The sequence below is a fragment of the Indicator indicator genome, chromosome 5, assembly GCF_027791375.1.
Source record: "Indicator indicator isolate 239-I01 chromosome 5, UM_Iind_1.1, whole genome shotgun sequence".
Taxonomy (NCBI): domain Eukaryota; kingdom Metazoa; phylum Chordata; class Aves; order Piciformes; family Indicatoridae; genus Indicator; species Indicator indicator.
The window spans coordinates 9,403,995-9,423,984 of record NC_072014.1 but is presented as its reverse complement, the minus strand read 5'-3'; the positions used below and the strand labels follow the sequence as shown (position 1 = coordinate 9,423,984).

The 19,990-nt window shown below is 42.9% G+C and overlaps 1 protein-coding gene across 6 annotated transcripts in view; it reads left to right on the top strand.

Annotated features, from left to right (window-relative positions):
• Positions 1 to 5,350: 5,350 nt before the first annotated feature.
• The window catches only part of IKZF2 (IKAROS family zinc finger 2), a 108,349-nt gene continuing 93,709 nt past the window's right edge, over positions 5,351 to 19,990 (top strand). For 2 of the 6 annotated variants that reach the window (XM_054381495.1, XM_054381493.1), the window contains exons 1-2: positions 5,991 to 6,024; positions 6,736 to 6,837. In XM_054381495.1, the coding sequence (XP_054237470.1) occupies positions 5,991 to 6,024; positions 6,736 to 6,837 (136 nt within the window). Of the gene's footprint in view, positions 5,435 to 5,975; positions 6,025 to 6,732; positions 6,841 to 19,990 lie in introns of those variants that run through there. The other 4 variants (XM_054381494.1, XM_054381492.1, XM_054381490.1 and 1 more) reach the window with 3 other exon arrangements.

The following is a 19,990-nucleotide window of genomic DNA, read 5'->3' as shown; positions in this document are numbered from 1 at the left end:
CACCAGCCTTGGAGGAGCTCCAGAGATTGCTCTTTCAGAGGTGTGCTGAAGTGTCCTCTATAATGCGGCAGAAGTCCATGAAAAAGCCCTGAAACACTCTCAAGGCATTGCTTGGCAGAAGAAAAACTCTCATTGCATTACTCTCCACATTTTAGAAATGGAGAACTGAAACACAGAAGTAAAGACTTGGCTGAAGTTACATTGAGGACCTCTGACCATGGTTGGATGTGAACTCTGGTCTCCTTCCTTCCAAACCATCACTGGGTCCTCCAGATCATCACAGCTGCTCTGCCAAGGAGCAGGTGTGTGATGGATGTAAATCCCTGTTGAGCTTTTGCTGAAGTCCAGGTGAGTTTTTGAATTGAAATCAGTGATTCACCCTCGTATTGTTGTAATGAAGAGGCTCTCATCTCTGCAGTCCTTGGAGTTAACAGGCTGTTTTTTCAAAGGCAAACCCTTTCACTTTAATCCTTGTCCCTTACTTTTCATTTGGTTACTTCTCCTTGTTTCCATAGCTCCATTTGGTTGTGATAGCTTATGGAGCAGCAGGATTAAAAAATCAGAAATAATTACTATGGAAGATGGGTCTGACTTTTCCCATCATCTGTCGTGGCTCAAGCAGGTTCTAGCAGCTTTGGGAGAAAAAGCTGTTAGCTGTTAAATTATTACCTGTAAAGAAAGCCAGCTGGAAGCCTTCAGTTTTCAACATTTTGATGAAAAGCACCATAAAAATCTTGACAAGACTTGTAGCATTTCAATGACATGTTTTGCATTTGCCCCTGCTTTTCAATAGTCTGTAAAAGTGATCAAAAGCTCCAAAATGCTGCCGAGACCTGCATTTGGGGATTTTGACCCCCTAAAAATTAAAAGGAGAGGGAAGGCAAAACCCAAAGTATGTGCTGTAGAGTGAATTCATACGGACAGATTTTGAGAAGTCACTTTCCATCTGGAGAAAAATGTCCACAAGGAGAGTTATTCCGGCATAAACTGTTATGGTCTAATTACACAGCTATAGCTATGCCAGTCTATTTTCTGATGCAGGCAAGCCAAGTCTAGTTGTTGAAACGTAGGCGTGGGAAACAAGAAGTCTGCTTTCTAGGCTCAGCTCTGAGTGCTCTTTGTGGCCTTGGGCCAGTCCCCTAACCTTTCTGCCTCCTTCCTATGCAAAATGAAAAGAGTTAAATTAACCTACTTCACAGATATAGCACAATGACTAATTGGATAAAATTTGTAGTGCTGGGGAAGAGAGCTGTCTTGACTTCATTGTCTTCATCTTGCTGAATAATTGAATGTATTTTTAAAAGTAGAGTTTGTCTCCCTCTCTCAGGACATGGTAGCTCTGCCACTACAAAGCAGAATGTCATTTAATGTGAAGTGCCTGAGCTAGTAAAACCTAGGTGTACTTTACTGCTTCTAACAGTATTGTGCTTATATGTAGCTGAAGAAAGAGTTAAAGCTGTAGTTAAGATTTTGCTTGAAAGCAAATCTTAAGAGGTAACTAAAGCCTTTGTAGGGTCTTGATTCACAAGGAATACGGGTCCATAACAATAGAGATACTCTTGTCACTGCCTGTCTGAAACTCAGCTGTCAAAATGTGAGTTATTCCTCTTTGGTACCAGTCGAAGTAAAGGATAATTCTGTTATTTCTGTTGAGTGAACAGGCTTGGGGTGTATGGGCAACCTTAATTCCAAGGCTTCCTAGTGTTTCTGTGCTGAACTTTGCAAATTTAAATTTAATAATACTGGTATGTAATGACTGACATACACAACTACAGCTTCATAAGGGACTGTTAACTCTGATGCCTAAAGACATTACCTTGGTCACCAGTGGTTCACCTTTGATGAAGCGATGCTTGAAAATACGATGATGCTATGCCACCTGATCCAAGACCCATCAAAGGCAAGGGAAAGCTCCTGTGGGAAAGCACACCATGCGTTCCCCCACTGCACAGAAGTCACAGGATGCTGGAGATGCACCAACTGCTGCGCTGGGTTTGGGTCAGGCCCCTGAGGTGGGGACTGTGGCACTCAGAGGTGTTACTTTAGGCTTGGCCGGGAAGCAGAGCAAGAATTTTCCTAATGATTTTCCCATTATACCTTTCCCAGTTTTCAGGAGACTGGGGGAAACAGCGGGGAAATGCTTTCTTTTAGCTAGGCTTTCTCCCTGACAGCAACGCTCACAAAAAGGAGAAAAAATTACCTCATCTGTACTTCGAATATTAAATCAGAGGAGTGCGGCAGCTCCGAACCTTTCCCCTGGCTGCCCCCCGTCCTTCCATCGCAGCGGCAGCCAGCAGCGCCCAGCCAGCCCCGGCGGGACGGGCCGCGGGCAGGAGCAGTGGGCGCTGCGCACCCGCGGCTGCCCACCGGTTAAAAATAGAACTGCTGAATCATGACTCTGCCAGCAACTTCACCCGCCCGGCGGCGGCGGTAGCTGCGGCCCAGCGACTGCCGCTCCTGCAAGGAGGAAGAGCGGGGACGGGGGGGCAGGACGGTGACACGGAGTAGCCCGGTGTCCGCATGAGAGAGCAGACACACAGACAACCGCGACACACCGCGTTCGCGGCGGTGCCCTGAGGGGGCGGCGCGCGCGTATGTCCGTCCGCGTAAGACGCGGAGCGCAGGCGGCGGCGGCGGCGGCGGCACTTGTCCTGTAATCGATTGCCGAGCGTGCTGAGCCGAGCAGCCCTGCCGGCGCGCCCCCCCTCGCCTCCCTCCACTCCTATTCCATCACACGCGCCCGCCCCAGCCCTCTGGGTGAGGTGCCGCGGGGCGGCTGGGGCGGCGCGCGCCCGGGCGCGCGCTCGCGGGTTTGCGCGCCCGCGGCAGTACACGAGAGCGCGCGTCCGCGAGCGCGTGTGTGTGTCCGTGCGTGTGTGTCCGTGAGCGAGTGAGTGAGTGAGTGAGTGAGTGAGTGAGTGAGTGCGGGCGGGCGGCTGCCGCCGCCGCCGGATCGGTTTCTCGGGGTTTGACCAGCTGTCCCAGGCTAACCCTGCTCTCTGAAGATGGAGGAAGTAAAAACAGGATTACCCTTAGCTACAGCTCCACTGCCTTAGTTTCCATAGCCAACTGCCGTGCACAAACACACCTCCACTAGGCAGAGAGAGCCGACACTAATAAAAACACAAACAAAAGGGGGATGGAAGTGATTCACTGCCTGCGCGGCTGAGGTAAATCTGCGCCTGGCTTCTTTTTATTTCTTTTATCTTTTTTTTTTTTTCTTCTTCCCTCTCCCCCTCCCCCCCAACCCCCTTCTTCTCTTCCTCCTCCTCCCTCACCCCTTTCTTTCTCTGGTGGGGAGGACAAGCTCCGTCCGGTGTGCGAGGCGGCTGCGGGGACGGCGGGGCTCCGTGTGTGTCTCTGTGTCTGTGGTGTGTGCGGAGGGGTCCCCGACTAAAGTGAGGTTCTGCTGCATCTCCCGCACGGTGGTAGGGCTCCAGTGACTTGTTGCTGTTAGCCCCTATAAACCGCCCCCCACCCAAAAAAAAGAAAAAATACCAAAAATGGCAAAAAGCGCGCCGGAGCTGAGCGGCGGGTGTGTGTGTGTGTCGGGGGTGGCGGGGCTCGCCCGGTCCGTTAGCCAGCGCCGGCCCCAACTGCCATTTCCCTCAGCGCTCGCCGCCACCTGCGGGCCCCCGGGGGGCTGCGGCCTGGCGCGGCGGCGGGAGCCGGGTGCGAGAGGGAAAAGGGGTGAAATGAAATAAAATGACAAACGAGGCAAGACTTCCATGACTTTGACAGGTTGTGGTATGGGCGGGGAGAGGCAAGGATGAGGCATGGAGCCCGGTGTCGCCCAGGGCCGGGCAGCGCTCTGGGGAAGTTGGCCTAGGTTTCTTGCGCGGGGTGAGTCCGTCTGCTGGGCTCCCCCCTCACCCCATCGGTCTCCGAATCCCTTCGCCCCATCCTGCACTACAGCCCCTCCTCTCCTCCGTTTTTCGTGCCGATTCGTAACGAACCGGTGGATCAAGTTTTTCTCTTTCTCCTCGCTCTCTCTCTCTCTTCCCGCTGGTTAATCGCATTGCTGTAGCACCGGCTGACCTCCCTCCCTCCCTCCCTCTCCCTCTTTTTTTTTTTTTTTTTTTTTTTTTTGTTCTTCATCTTCCTTCAAAGTATGTGCCATTCCTGAGCGAGTTTCCCCGCCGGCTCATCCCCGGGGCTGCCCGGCTCCGCATGTCCCACCTGTAAGTGTCAGGGGCGGGTATCTCTCCCCTCTCCTCCTCTTCCACCCCCTTCCCCCCCCCCCCCCCCCCCTGCCCCCACTTCTCTCTCTTTCTCTCTCTCCTTCTTTTAAAAATAATTTTTCAAACTTTCCCCATCTTGCTCTGTCTTCAGCCCGAGCAAAACTCTCTTTCTCTCTCTCCATTCGTTGTGGAGAGGGAAGCTTTGCAGCTGGGATTTGACATCACCAGCCTAAAAATGGTGACCAAACTTTCCTCTCCACCCACCCCCCTCCCCCCTCCTCCCTGCCTTGAAGAAATATAAAATAAAAATCAAACCGTGTGTTGATTTCGGTTATGGATGTTTCTGTGTTTCTTTTTGTCTTTTTTTCTCTTCCTCCTCCCTTCCTCCCCTTTCTTTCCTTCCACTTCATTGGCTGGGATGATCTTTCCCCGTTGCTTCTGATGTTTCTTTCTTTTTCTCAGTGTGTGCCTGCCTACCTGGACTAGGGGGAAGATAAGGTAATTTTGAAGGGCTTGAGGAAGTGGCTTACCTGTCTTGGAAACTTTTTTTTGAGATTTCCTTTTAAGAGTCCTGTGAAAATCAGTAATTGGAGGGAGTTTGGTAGCAGCTGGGCAGGTTGAAATTTAAGTGTTATGTGTTGAATGCCTTGGGAATTTGATCTGCTTTATACCAAAGAACAGCACAGAGAAAAGTATTTATTTATTGGGGGAAAGGCGGGGAAGGGAGGGGGGAGGAGAGGAAAGCGGGTTAAGGGAGGGGGAGGGAAGTGGTTTTGGAGACAAGAAGTGAAGCTGCCTGTTTTCCAGTAAGTAATGGAGAAATTCCAGGAGCCAGGGCTAAATATACTTGGCGATCAATACAGAAATGGCTCATTGTGAATAATTTAGCTGCCTGGTGCAGTGAGAGTTTTGAAACTAAAGGCAAAAAGGAGGCCGTGGAGGGAGAGAGGAAATAAAATTCTCCTCTGGTCATGTCAGATTCTTAACTTTTCCACTTAAAAGAACATAGTTATGATTATTGATCTCCCTCTCTCTCTCTTTCTTTTTCTCCCTCAATATATATCAAATGATAGCTAGGGGGTGTCATTCTATACAGTTACTTGGGTTTCTGGAAAGTAATAGCTTGTTCTGTGTCAGCAAAGTGCTTCCAGAAACTTTAAGATTGGTTCATGCCACAAAATGCATGATCTGAGAGTATTAAATGTGACGTCTGGCCCCATGCTGTGGCAAATAAATAGGGTTAGAGTGAACAGGTGCGTGTACAGGTGTGTGTGTGTGTATGTGTGTATGATGTGAGACCAAGAGTTGTAATACCTCTCTCAAAGGGAAATGGGCACTGGAGGGTTTTGTTTTATTTTATTTAGACCAGAATGGAGTCCCTTGGAGTGCATGTGAAAAGAGCAATTGTTAATAGTATCCATCTCAGTTAATAGTTCTGGCTGTGAGAGCTGATAATTGATAAAGCATTACTATCCCAGTTTAAACAAAACAAGTGGAAAGTCTGGGAAAAGACTCTGAGATCCAGTGAAAATGTGAGTGAGGGGCAGAGAGGGGTACAGTCAGACCAAGATGATTGCAGTGCCTTCTGCCCAGGAGGCAGCTGAATTTCTCACATAATTTGCAGGAAGAGTTCAGTGATTTGCAAATGAACACGTGCAGTACACTTGAGTGTTTCTCTAGGCAATGGTTGCAACAGCAGTAAAATGGGCAACTACTTAGGGCTTTAAGTAAGTTTAATCATTTAGTGGTTCATTCTGACAGGCGTCTTTGAGGGTGTACTTTTCTGCCTTGCAGCACTGCACTTTGACTATGGAAGCAGAGGCTGCTGATGGATATATAACGTGTAAGTAGTCATTTAATTTGATTATTCTAAATTACTTTTCTTTTCCTACTATCCTTTCTATAATGTAGACACCTGAAACTTTAGCTTCCTTGTGTATGGTCGTTGCATTGAGATGGCACTGAATTAATAGCATTTAAACTTTATGTATGGCTGAAAAATGCATGGGGATGAGGGCATGGGTGAGTACCTCCAGGTTTAAATATTTGCTGAGGATGAATGAGCTTTGCCTTTGCGAATGAGAACTCATTTTCAGAAATTCGAATTGCAGCCAAAAACTTTTTATGCCTTTCACTATGCATTTCTCCTGTTTTCTCTGCTGGGAGTTGTATAGGTGTCTTGTTTAACTGTCAGTTAATTCAGAGCTCTGTGGGGGAAGGTCTGTATGGTGGAAGTACTGTTTCAGTCTTCTCCTGCCCAGCCTGGATTCTCGGTGTCTGAAAAAAGTAATCCTAACTTGAGACAAAGCAGCTGGGGTAAGGTTTGTCACAGGTGTGTGCACAGCAGACTGGTGGCAGTAGGTTTAGGGGGAGCTCTTAAAATCTATCAGTCAAAAACTTACTTGTGGCCACTGAGAGTTCAGCTTTTAGAGACTGTGCGAGACCCCACTGGTAGAAGGGGGAAGGGAGCAAGTCAGTCATACTTTTTATTTGTTGTGTTGTTCTGCTGAAGGAAGGGATGGAAACTTACAGGGGACTTGTTTTGTGAAAGCAGGTGACAATGAGTTTTCGCCCGAAAGGGAGCACTCCAGCATGGCCATTGACCTCACCTCCAGCACACCCAATGGGCAGCATACCTCCCCCAGTCACATGGCAAGCAGTAAGTCTCTGCTTAAACCTGTTTCTCTGTAGCAGTGGGTTTGGGTTAGTCTGGTCCTCTGGATCCTTGGCTTCTTTACTGGGTCTTAACCACTGGTGTATGCATCTCTAATAAGAGAAGGACAGGGTGGATTTATTTTTATTATTTTTCTCTTCATGTTCACACTAGTGTCTCATTTAAACATGAACGGGACTGCTAGTCTGAACTATGCCAAGGTCGCATTTGAGAGCTGGTCCTTACCTGTTCCAGGTAGGAAAACACTAGGCTTGATGTGCTGGTTTTGTTTCATCAGGTTTTCAAATCCAAATGGAAATTGTTGTTATTGTTATTATTATTACTTACTGTGCTTCCCTAAACAGCCTGAAATCGCTTTATTTGAAAACAAACACGTTTTATTTACCAAAGGGAAATACAAGTCTATACTCTGGCAAAAGTGTGAAGTTATAATATCTGAGTTTGATGGCAGGTTGTATTTTACTATTCCACATAGAAAGTTCAGCATCCTATTCATTATTTTAGCTTTACTTTGGCAAGTCCAAAAGTGACTAGGATAATTCGAAGTTTATGGCACTCACCAGCTGACTTTCTAACAGACTGAAAGGATTTTGTTTTAGAATGTCAAGGGAGAAATTGAGGAAGTGTAGAGACATTTGGGAGTCTACCCAAAGTGTCAAGTGCTTATAATACAGCATGAAAGTAATTGCAAAAGTATTTTGGCAGCAGATAAATGTAGTTTACACACATTTCATAGACCGAACATCCATTCTTTTCTTTGTGTGTGAGTGCCATAGCTTGTCCTACTGTTGGTTACATTACATCAACATAGTTACCTTGTAGTAACTTTGTACTTGTATTCAAGAATAATATAATATGCTTTGCTTCCCATATACTTTCAGAGGGTTCTTTTCAATGTGATAATGATTTTCTTTCTGAACATGTGTACCATAGATACACTCAGTTTAAAAAATAAGTTTGTATAACCCACCCAAGACTGTGAAAGAAAAAGAGAGCTTTTGAGGTTGCTTGCTCTAAAATACACAGCGTATTGCCCTTGAAATCTTTATTACTGAGAGAAAGATGTTACTTTCCTTGAAGAATTCTTCTTTCTTCCTGCAAATTACGAGTTAAACACAGTTTTTATGAGCCTTTAAAACTGAGGGTTATTATGAAGATCTCCCAGTTATATACATGTTGGTAGCGAATATGATTGCTAATACTCCAAAATGAACTTTATGTGACAACCGATCATAATTCAGCATCTTTAGACAATTCCCATACTGCTGCACTGAGATTCTGATATATTTTGTTATGCTGTAAAAGTTTTACTACTCACTTTGTTTATTTTCTTTGTTTCCTTTTTATTAATGGGATGCCCTCATGAAAGGAAAAAAAAGACCTCACTGTTTTAAATCTTCTTTATAATCTAGAGTAAAAACCAGAGTCAAATTTGGGAATAAAAAGATCTAGGATGAAGTAATGCAAAAATACTTGAACACATTCAATATTTTCCTGTTCATTGTGTTAACATTTTCAATGTTTTTAAGCTTTGTTAGTTCTTGCAGCACACTTGTATCTGCAGCCTTGATGAACACCTCAATTTTTTTAAATATGTTTTGTGGTATCTCACAGGTGTCTCAACTGCTTTTATCGCTGCTGCTCTGTGTTAGACATGTGCTGCTGTTGAAAAATTAGGGGCTCTGGCTGGGGTTCTCAAACCAAACAAAACTTGAGCTTTTTAAGTTTGTTTTAATTAATTAATTCTTTGCAGGCATAAGAATGTTTTGTAGAGATTTGGATTGTTCTGTCTTAAACATGGAAGTATTGATTAGAAGTTGTCAGCTTTCGTGGCAACTGTTACGTTGGCCAAATCTTGATTCTGATGTGTAGACTAAATCATCAGGCTGTCCTTTAGAGCTTTCTACCTCTTTTGTGGGGTGCAGGAAATCCTTTTAAATGCCCAGTAACCCAGGGGCCTGTGACTTTTTTTTTTTTTTTTTTTTTTTGAGAGGCAAAGGTGGGAGAGTGAGGAGGAATGGCTATTCAGAATATTTTGTATGAAATTTGTAGCTCCTATTGGATCAATCCATGATCCTTCATTGTAAGTGAAGGAAGTGGCTGCATTATATTTCAGTATGGTTTAATTTCTAGTGTATTCACTGGGGGTTATCTGCTGTTGGGCTGCCCTTATAGTGAAGCCCAGGATGTGTCATTCTGGCTGGGATGGGTTTGTTAATAGAGGAGGTGGTACGGGAGCTGGTACATATGGTGGTATGTGGTGGTGTGTGGATTGGACCCCAAATTCGTGGATTTTTTTGCCAGTCATCCCCAGTAGGAGAATGATCCTGTTTAGCTGTGTGCCCAGGATGTGCACCTGGAGGGCAGAGATCTAAGTTTTGACCTTTCTTTTTACGTTCCATTGAATTGTTTTGAGCTACAGCTCTTAATTTAGCCTTAATTTGTATCTGGCTGAATTGGAGACAAAACCATGAGAAGCACATTTCTTAGATCTGTACTGAAATGAATGAGCAGTGTTCATCCAGCAACAGTAAAATTATGTGCTAGGTAAAGAGTTTTCTATGTTCATTAGCCCCTGGCAATCCCTGTTAGTAGGAGTTCTGGCTGGGCTAGTTATGTTTTCAGGTTCTATTCCAAAAGGTTTCGGGTTAAATATTTTGGCTTGTGTTGGAGTTGTCTGCTGCATCCTTCAGCCTATTATCATTTTCAAGTATCTAGACAGTATGCATAGGTTATGGATACGGCTGACACTCAATTTTCCTTGTGAATGAGATGATCCTAAAAGATAAATCACAGTAAATCGTCTGTCATAGCTAACTAATGATCTTACATATCCCTTACGGTATGTATCTGCCTTTAGCAGAATGCTGGATGTGTGTTGGCAGATGCTCTGTTCTAAAATACTTTATTGTCATTTTATGTAAGCAAAGATTTAAAATATGTGTAAATAGTCAAACTGAATTGGTAGATAGATTATCTCACTTTCCTCTACTGCAAAAGACAAATTAGTGCTACACCTGTGGATCCCAGATGATACATTTACATGCCACCCCAACCTGGAAGTCCAGATTTTCTTCTGATCTTCTGTAGGAGAAGTCTACCAAAGGCTAACACTTAGAGCTTGGTATCAAAGGCCTGCTCAGTTAATTTTGGGTTGGTTCTAGAGAGTTTTCTGCATGGCCCTAAGCCCTCCTGTAGACCCCAGTGACTTCAAGGGAGCCTGTCATGATGCCTTCAGGGAATATTGAGCTGTGTTGTAAATGATCAGGAACTGGCACGCTAATTAAAGGCTGATAGGGAACCCTTATAAAAGAGGCTTTAAAAAGAAGTAATTCCCAGTCACTTCCTCATAATAACACACTCTGTTCTTACTATAGTTATTTGAGATTTTTTTTTTCCTGTGTCTTAAAATTGTCTTGAGAAGAACATCTGCTTTAGGAACTGCAGGAGCATAATTGTTTGGTTAGTTGACTTGATGACTGCTTTGTGTACAGTGAAGAATACTTTGCTAAGACCACTTGCCTGGTCTCATAGGGAAAGTAATAGCAGCCATTAGCATCTGACAGTCAGTTACAGAGGAAATTTCCTCTTATAGTGTGTGTCCCAGATAACTTTCTTATCTTTGCTTTCATAGACAAAAGGAGCTCTTAAATGAAACGTAGTCAGAGCAATCATAAATATCAAACCCAGCATCTGATGTTTGAAACTGATTAAAATTGTGGTAAGTTTTCAAGATGTGTTTATATTAGCTTAAAGTGTTACTAATTTATGAGAAATAATTGATTAAGAAAATATGCATTGTCAACTGACTCTGCTGAAAATAATGAGGCAATTGCATTTTCTTGGTGATGGGGAATGATTGCGCTATTTGACAAGGTAGCTGTTGGAACAACAGTATTGTGAGTGATCTCAGCAGCAGTATTTAAAAAGAATTTGGGCAAGGTCTTTATTAATATAGACTGCTGTATTTCCAGTTATCAGGTTAGACTGGAGTGACCTATCAGTTGCCTTGGGTTTTTTTGTGTCTTAAAAGCTCTAGATCTTTCATGATTACTTTCATTTTCTGACTGTTCTGTCACAGTTGTGTTGACCTAAGCAGAAGGTTTTGTGTACTACAGCTTTATCAGCACCATATCTGTGTGGATAACAAAATGTAGCCATGGATCCTGCCTTTTGAAGTGAAGTTGTAAAATTGGAGGTTGCTTAATGCCTCAGCCACACAGCAAACAAGCCTTGCCATCACCACAGTGATGCCATGCCCAGGCACCTGAGGATGTACCTTGCACTGGGATTCTTCTTGGCTCAGTGTGGTTTTTTTTTCTGTAGGATGGAGTGACAGAGGCTGAGCCTCTGCAGGAGGCTATTCTTTAGGGAGCATGGTTGAAGCTGTCTGGGCTGGGTTGCAGGGGACTCTGAATTAGTGCTTTGCAGCAGTTGCTCCCCTGACACGTGCACTGGGGCGTGAAGAATTCTGGCAGCTAAACTGCTTTGCTCTGAAGTGGCGATTCAGGTCTCCAGTTCTTCCAAATATCTTGGAAAGTGTGAAACACTGCATATGATGATAAAAACCTGGACTGGGTAACCTCAAGAGGAATGCTGAGGAATCTCTTTCCGCAGTAGCCTTTAGGGTATAGGATAAGCAGCATCTATTGATCTGGGTGTCTTTGATCCTGCCATAGTGCAGGGAGGTGGACTTCTGACAGTCAGTCAGTCCTCCAGTTCTTTGTGTCTGACTTTGCAACCTTTTCAGTTTGATATTTAGAGAGCTTAGTTGTGAAATTTCACAACTGATGCAGATGTACCTGTGGTTTCACAGGTGGAAGGGCAATGAGGATGGACCATGCCAAGATGAGCTTAGACATAAGGGATAAACTCAATGAAGTGTGGCAGGAAACTGCAAGAAGTGAGCTCCTTTGACACTTAAAGGTGCACTGACTTTACTTCATTGTTTTAACCTCAAACTCCTTCAGGGTTGCTGGGGGAGTACTCATCAAAGCTTTAGCCAATCAGTTTAGCTTCCTTGAAATTTAAGGAGAAAAAAATAATAAATAAAAAGATGATGATCAGGCTTTAAAAAGAAATCTAGGGGGTTTGTCCACACCTAAGAAATGAAAGCTTTGCAGAGTAGTGCTGCTCTGTTTCTTTCTTTTTACAAAAAGCGAGAAAAAAGGTTGACCTGGAAATGAGTTACTTATGTGATGTGCTTTGGGTTGCTTTAGCTTCATCCATAACAGTTTAGATATTTCACTATGGTTAAAATAGTTAAATAGTTCTTCTGATACAAACTCTGTATGTAAACAAATACAGAGTATCCTCTGAAACTAGGAGGTGTTTAATTAACTACTGTCTATAGGTAACACTTCAGCTATGGAGGGTTCCCTATGTATTTTTCATACCTTCTGTCCAAGCCTTTCTGGCATTCCCTATGGAGTCAGATACTTGGCTGCAAAAACATTCCTCCCTCTCAGTGAGTGTTATAATGAGGGTGGAGCAAAATGATCAGTTAATCTCATTAAATAGGTTTTTATTCATTCTGATGGAAGTCTTTTGAGAGGTCATCTGCCAGGGCTTTGTTGCAGCACACACCTTTCTTAGGGAGCTTCTGTTATTCTCTTGGACTGTCAGGTTCAGTTAACTTTCCTTGGTACACACCCTATTACAACACTCAGTGCTCTTACTAGCTTGGTAGTCAGCAAGTTTTCAGTGTTTGCTTCTGGAATTTCAGTTCCTTTTCAGACATGCCAACAATAAGAACACTCCTCATCTTCCTTGAAATGTGCTTTGATAGCAGCTGGACAATGAGATACCTGTTAGAGAGCACTCTGTCCTTCCCATCCCCATCTCCAGGGGAAATTGCCACTCCTCTTGAAATCTCTGGGTATTTTTTCCTGGGAAATTGGATTGAGGGCTTGTTTCCCATTCTTATGGGCCACAGCCTCTGTCTAGTCCTCCAGCTAATGCCATTTTCCATGATGAGGTTTTACAGGTGGAAATGCAGCTACCTGTGTCTTCTATGCACTACTGAAGGTGAGCAGTGGTCATCCTCTTTCCAGTGCCAAGAGGGCACTGTGAAGGAGTGCTGTGTTCAAGCTTTCAAGAAAAGGCATAGCCCCTCAGTAATCTCAGTGAATGAAACTTCTTAGTGGATCCACTTTGAAGCAGCTCCGAAGAAAATTTAAGAGCCACTGCTTTCTGTAGTGACAAGACCTGTTGCCAGCCCAGGCATGGAGCCTGTGCTGTGGTGTGTTATCCCTTACCTAGAGTAGTGAATCCTTGTTCAGAGTTCAGGCAGCTGACTGCTGCATCCCAATGGAAGGAAGCTTAGTTGTTGCTATCACTGAGAAGCGAATGAGGCTTGACAGGTATGGCTCCGGATAATGGCTGACCAGAGGCCTAGTTTTCCTTCTGACTCTTGTATCATGGAGGTGTCCTTTCATCTTTTGGTGCTGCTTTTGTTTTCTCCCCCTTGCCTTTTTTTCAGAATCACAGGGGCTGTAGATCATGTAGAATGGAGGCTTGGATGGTACCTGTTAGGCCTTGTCAAAAGTAGGAATTTCATTACAATACCTCCTTTGCTTAGGGGTTGGTTTACATCAAATTTTCACAGCCCCACAATGAGACACATTCAGAAGTACCTTAACACCAGCACAGCTTATTTCCTGTCCTGCACAGGAATAATTGTGATAGTCCTAAATATGCCTTTTCTGTTGTGAATACACTAGAGCAACCACAACATTTTAACTCTTCCCATACAGTTGAGCATTATCAGGTCTGTTTGGACAAACCCCTACTTACACTACCCAGGAAAAAGTGTCCTTGATCCACAGCCAGGTCTACGTTATCAGCTTCTTCTGGCACTGTTTTGTCAGCCTGTGGCTTTGAAGAGTTGTAATCCCTCACAAGCAGAGTGATGCTGGCAGAAGCTTTGGCTGTGAGCATAGCCCTGGCTGGCAGGGTCACCTGCAAGTGGTGTTACAGGTGGCACATGGGAGTGTACTGTAAAACAGCAGACACTGTTCCTGGAAGAGCATGGGGGTTGATCGATCCCCCTCGTTTCTGTGATATTAGGTCATATAAACTTCTGTGAATTAGGATCTCTTTATTTAAACTGACTTTTGCTTTCCCTACATCCTTTATTTCTGGGGTTTGATCCTCTAATTCTGTGTGGCCAAGGCACAGCATCACAGAGGCGGTGAACTCCATATGCATCATACCTGCTCTTTTAGCTCATGGTCGCTGCATTTGGCCTGTCCAGAGAGGTCATAGGGCTCTCAGTTTCCCCCCTGGTGAAGCTGAAATTGCTGTTTGGATTTCTGTACCCCTTCAGGAATGGGGCAACACCTGCAGGTGTTTGGAGGTCAGTCCTTGGGCCAAACTACACTCCTAGCCCCTGCATTAGGGGTGTGAATATCTGCATCTACCAGCCACTGATGAACAAACAAGACAGCAGTGTTTAAGTGCATCATCCCTCTTAAATAGGTAGGAGTCGCTCTTCTTAGCAGGCTGTAGGTTTTGTGTAAGGCATGAGCCAAGGATTCTGATTCACTCCAGACCTACCTCTGCTCTCCCAACGTTGGTTTCATGTTACCTGGAGAAGCTGCAAAAGCTGTTTACTTTCACCCCCTCTTCCTGCTGGGGTATTGGTACCACCTGTGAGGCTGTTCTGGGCACAGGTGTAGTCACTGCAGTAGGGGAGGGAGAAAAGTAAGACTAGTGGGAATATTAAAGTCCTTTCCCTATCACTGGGCTGGGGAAAGCCTTTTGAGGGCTCATCTCTTCTGTTCCCCCTGAAGCTTCATTCAGTGATGGTAGAAGACCCAGCTGTATCTGGCTGCTGTTGCTTTTGCCCTGGAGAGCAGAGTTTTGAAGCAGTTTCCAAAGAAGGTAAGAGGTGCTGAGGCACAGAAAATCTTCACTTTGCCTGTCCCACTTACCTCCTTTTTTCTCCTAAAGTTTGCTCTTACGTGAGCAAGTAAGACAGTCCATGTTTCATCTCCAGCTAATGGAAGATCTGGGCAGGGCTTACAATTGCAGTGCTTCATTTGCAGTTAAACCACGTATGCGATGAAGTTAAAGTTTTGGATGAGGGATGTTTTCTTGTTTATCCCTTTTGTTCCTCCACCTGAACAAAACAAATGTTATACTAAAGATATTAATGCTGTGACCTCCAACAGGAAGCTGGAGTCTTCTCAATTCCTTATCAGTCACGTTTCCCTTGCATTCCCCTCAGCCTGCAAAAAACCCTAATTCCATCAGAAGAGAGTGATGTTGTCCTTTTATTCTCAGGGGATATTTGTTCCTTCAGTCCATGAAAGTTATGTTGCTGTGTGACCCAGAAAATTGACTAGTGAAGCCTGCGATATGCCTAGGTCCTTGTTAATTTTTCTCGTAATTACTCTGATTTGGGAATTTGTATATGCACAGTCATACAAGAAATTCCACCTACTCTTTCTTAGTCCTCAGCTCAGCCTTTGGACATTTTATGATTTCTTTTGAAAGAGAATGTGTTCTAATAGGTGGCAATGGTGTAGCCAATAAAACAGAAACTGAGACTTGATAACTGTAGCTGTGCATCTCTTTAACTTCAGCAGTGTGGATTAAACACCTGCTTCTGGCAAAAGAGCAGAAAAGAGTATAGTGTGAATTCCCCTTTGAAAATGGAAGTTGCTCCTTCTATATAAAAACAGCGATTTTTTTTTAAAGTTTGTTGGTTTGGTTTTTTTTTTTTTAATACAGAAGAGATATGAGGTCTCTTCATTTGGAGAAGAGTAGCTATTGTTTTTAAGCCATAGATGGATTTAAAAGTTTTCAGGAAAAAGTTGCAGCAGGTTGAAGACCTTGTTCTGTTTAGCAGCCAGGCCTGTAATAGGGGGAGAAGGCTCAAGTAAAAGAAGAAAATGGGGATTGGTTTTGGTGGGTTTTAATCTTGTTTCCTGAGAAATTCATATCCTGGAGTGTGAGTCTTGCCTTGTCCAGATAATGGCCCCTGAAGTGGAGCAAATCTTATTAATTAGCAGTTTTGCATACTGCTTTTAACTGTCTGTTCCTAGGTACTGCCTTTCACTGCACTGTGCAGTATCATGATGAGGCGCTTCTCTCCCTGCATCTCTGGAGAGTCTGCAGTGATCTGCCACCTGAGCAGAGTTTGCCCAAGTACAACAATATTTTGGAATATACTGTTGGTCCTCAAATTCACACCATGCCTTAATCCTCCTCTGCTTTCAGAGGTAGGCATGTCCTAGACATAGATGTGTGTAATAGTTCTATGGTTTAATCTCCCAAAACTGGGTCAACTTTAGCAGTTGTTTTGACCTCGTTACCAGAACAGGTGGTCTCTGGGTGAGTTTAATGCATCTCCAGGCAGCTGTGTGGAACAATTGTGGGTATCAGCTTTGCTTGAAATTCCCTGTTTGAAAATTTCCTTTAGTCTAAATACACTGGACTCTGTCCTCATCACTGCTAGGAGTTATCCTTGTTCTTGTGTGTAATGTAATAATATCTCCTTATTATAGCATACTCTTTTAACAATGGATCTTAAGAGCTTCACAAAGGATGCCAGTTGAAGAGATACAAATGGGTGAATAAAATTTCAGGCTGAAGAGGTGGAGAAAAATTGGAGAAATTAGTGTTAGTATGAATCCCTTCTGTAAGTGGGAGGCAGTCAGATTCATCATTTGTGTATGTGACTTCAAAACATCAGATTATAGCTAGCTCTCAAGAGTTCAGAAAAATGATGTACTAGTTGTGTATTTAAGGGTCAAGTAGTATATGACGTTAGCAGACTACGAGCGCCCTGTGAGTTTGTTCTTGCATTCTTTTAAATATGTATTCTGTAAGTTGCACAACTTCTTTATTTCTCCAAAACCCCTTGTATAAGAATCCCAAACCAGAGTGTTTTCAGAGTATAAATGCTATTGCTAGTTAGCTGCCCCAAAATTAGCTCATGCCAAGTAGAAAAGGTTGGCAGCTGGAGAAAAAAACAAACAACAAACACGCACGCACACACACACACAAAAAAAGGAAAACAAAACACAACACACAGTTGAGTCCAGCCCAGATTTATGACAAGCCCGTACACGTGTAATGTGTGCAAATACAAATTGAAGGCACTTACAGGGAGTTTTGGTCACACACAAGAAAGATGTACAGCCTTGAAAAATACTAGAATTGTGCAAATTTCGTGAAATCAGGAAGCCAGAAAGAGGAGAGGTATGTGAAATGTGACTCTGCTGAAGGAAAAGCTATTAAGCACCACCCTTTTCAAATGTCAGATGCATGGGAAAAAATTGTTGGAAGCCAGTCTCTGCTAATTTTGCTTTTCACAGAACCTACCTTTTTGTTAGATGTTTCTGCTGGTCAGCCTGTGTGACCAGACATGACTCAGGCTATCAGCAGGTAACATGGTTTCAGGTTGCTGACTTACTGCTCTTGTGCTAGAATGCTGCAAAGAAATATTTGCTTTTTTCTTGCACTTTTAAAGTGCTTCTTTTATTTAATCTCATTAGTGCTATTGTTACTTAAATTTAGCTTCTAACTGATAACCATTAAATATTTATAGAAAAATCGATAGTAGTGGAATTTTTTCTCTAGCGAATATATATCACATATGTATTCAAAACCAAATAAAACTGCAGTGTATTCCAGGAAAGAATCTATAATCATGCTCTGTAAAGTACTTGCTCATCTTCATGTCAAGATGCTTTGTCTGTGTCCCAGCTGCAGCCATTTTTGCAGTGGAACCCTGCTTTTTTGCCTTTTTTTTTTTTTTTTTTTTTTTAGCAGCCTAGAACAACAGGCTACAGTGCCTTAGGAAAAGGGTAAAAATAATGTTTTCATTGTAGAATCAAAAATGGTAATTGCAGTATAATTATCCAAGGTTCCTTAGTGACTCTGTACAGGGAGATCCTTAAGTTTTATGTTGCATCTGATAGACAGCACCCCAGCAACAGACTACTGTGTTAGAAGAGAGTTGTGCTAGGGTATTTGTTCTGCTTTCCTTATGCTGATCACTTTTGTCTGTTCTGGTTTCTGACACATGTGAATGTCATTTGGTGCCCCAGCTTGTCATGTTTTCCTCACCTTTGCTGTGGCATGTGAATGCCCTTATGAAACTACTGGTGTGTGAGAGTCCCTTTGAGGAATTTCTGACGTGTCTCTTGCTGTGAGGTCAGTACTTGGGTTTGGGTGGAGGCAAAACCAGCCCTGCATTTGGGAAGGAGAAAGTGTTTTTAGAAAAGGTGGCAATGTGACAAGTCGAGATGATGATTTAAAACCAATGTCTAGTTGAAATAGTAGGACTGTGACCTTAAAACTGGCCTTAGAGGCAGACTAGGATTCACTGGAGGGATATGGACAAAGGTATGAGATATATGGAATGCCCAATGCATGGAGAAGACAACTTCTTTTCCAGATTGGGTCTCTGTATTGTTCTCTTGTATAACTGTAATGAAATAGGTCTTGGTAGCCTATCAAGGAGTTGACCTGAATGAATTGTTCTGACCAGGTGTTTTGGAAGGAGGAAAGCTTCCTTAGGAACTGGCAATGAAATTTCAGTTTATAATTATAAGCATAGTTTATAATAATTCTAATTACATATATAAACAGTTTAATCTACTATAATGTAATATGGTAACATTTGCTGTGCTTTGTCTGCTTTCAGATTGTGAAAATGTGCTGGTGGTTGTTGGCTAGGATTCAGAAACGTTTGTCAAAATTTTGTGCACTATGTGAACAACTAAATTTTGTGTGGATTAAGCAGTTATTAATTCTCTCCCATTATCTGCCAGATAAAACTACAACTACCTCATTAAACAAAATCAATCATAAATAAAGCTGATCTGTTGTTCGGGAGGCTAATTAAAACGGTAATTGTGTAACAATGCTGTGTTTGATTTCAAAATGCAGATTTAAAAGCTACTCTTTTTGTTAGGGATAGAGCAAGGTGTGCTGAAATGAACCTGGTTGCTTATCACTGTTGTCCTCTTGATTAATACGACCAGGATTGCTTGTGTTTTCAGCCTGTCCCCTATAGAGCGTTCAGAAATGTCCTAATTCTGCTCACACTGAAGTCAGTGGTTAAACTGTTTGGTTTTTTTTTTCACTTCCATGGGAAGTAGGTGCTGTGTGGAACTGCTGGTGTGAGGCACTGCACGCTCCTGGATTTAGTACTGTAGCAGTGCATCCGTGTGTCTGAGCTCTGGGAATACCAGCTGTGCTTTGGGATTTGCTACTGACTTGCCATGGAGATAGATCTGGAGGTTCAGGCCAACCAAACTGAATTGTGACTCAACGTTTTAAAAATGATTGAGTAATTTTCCATGCAGTTTCATTACATTATTTACTGTAGATTACCTTCCAGCAGTTTTTCACTGCTGTATGTAATCTCGATTTTAATAAGAAAGGAATTGTTTAAATATGACAGTAGGTTTTATCCCAAATTGCCCAGTTCTAACAGTAAAATTAGCATCATTTATTGTACCTGCTAGCCTTTGTGCCCATTTTTGAGAATTTTTTTTTTAATTATTTTTAATCTGTGGTCAAAGTATTTTAAATACTGTTATGGGGTGTTGGTGGTTTGGTTTGGTTTGGTTTGGTTTTTATAGTATACTGTGTTTTATTTTAACAAACTACCATTTGAGTCATTAACCAAAAAAATGGGTATTGGATCTACAATATGTGATTCACCTTGTCTCAGCATTTGTAAGCACTCTACCAATTCTTTTCCTTCTGACTTGGTTTAGAGGAAATTATGAAACCAAAGCATTGAATTAAACTTGAATGTTCCTACTAATCTGACTGGAAGGGAATACTGAGCATAAATGCATTTTACCTATTTTATTTTTAACTTTTCCTCTGTGTTTTTTTTTGTTCTTGTGCTTCCTGGTTCATGGGGACAAAAAAACCTACAAGCATGTTTTAGTTACATCACTAATATTAGAACTGAGTAATCGGGTGGCTTTGGCAGCGGTCTCGTTTATAAATTGTTGGTGAGCAGATGGCTCACCAAGTTGGCATGCCAACTCCAAACTTTTACAATCATGAGTCAAGTTTTAAATCACAAGAGTGTCTTATATGCCGTGAGATTTGTGTGTGTGTCTATTTGTTTAATAAACATAATTCTCAATGCACCTTTTCG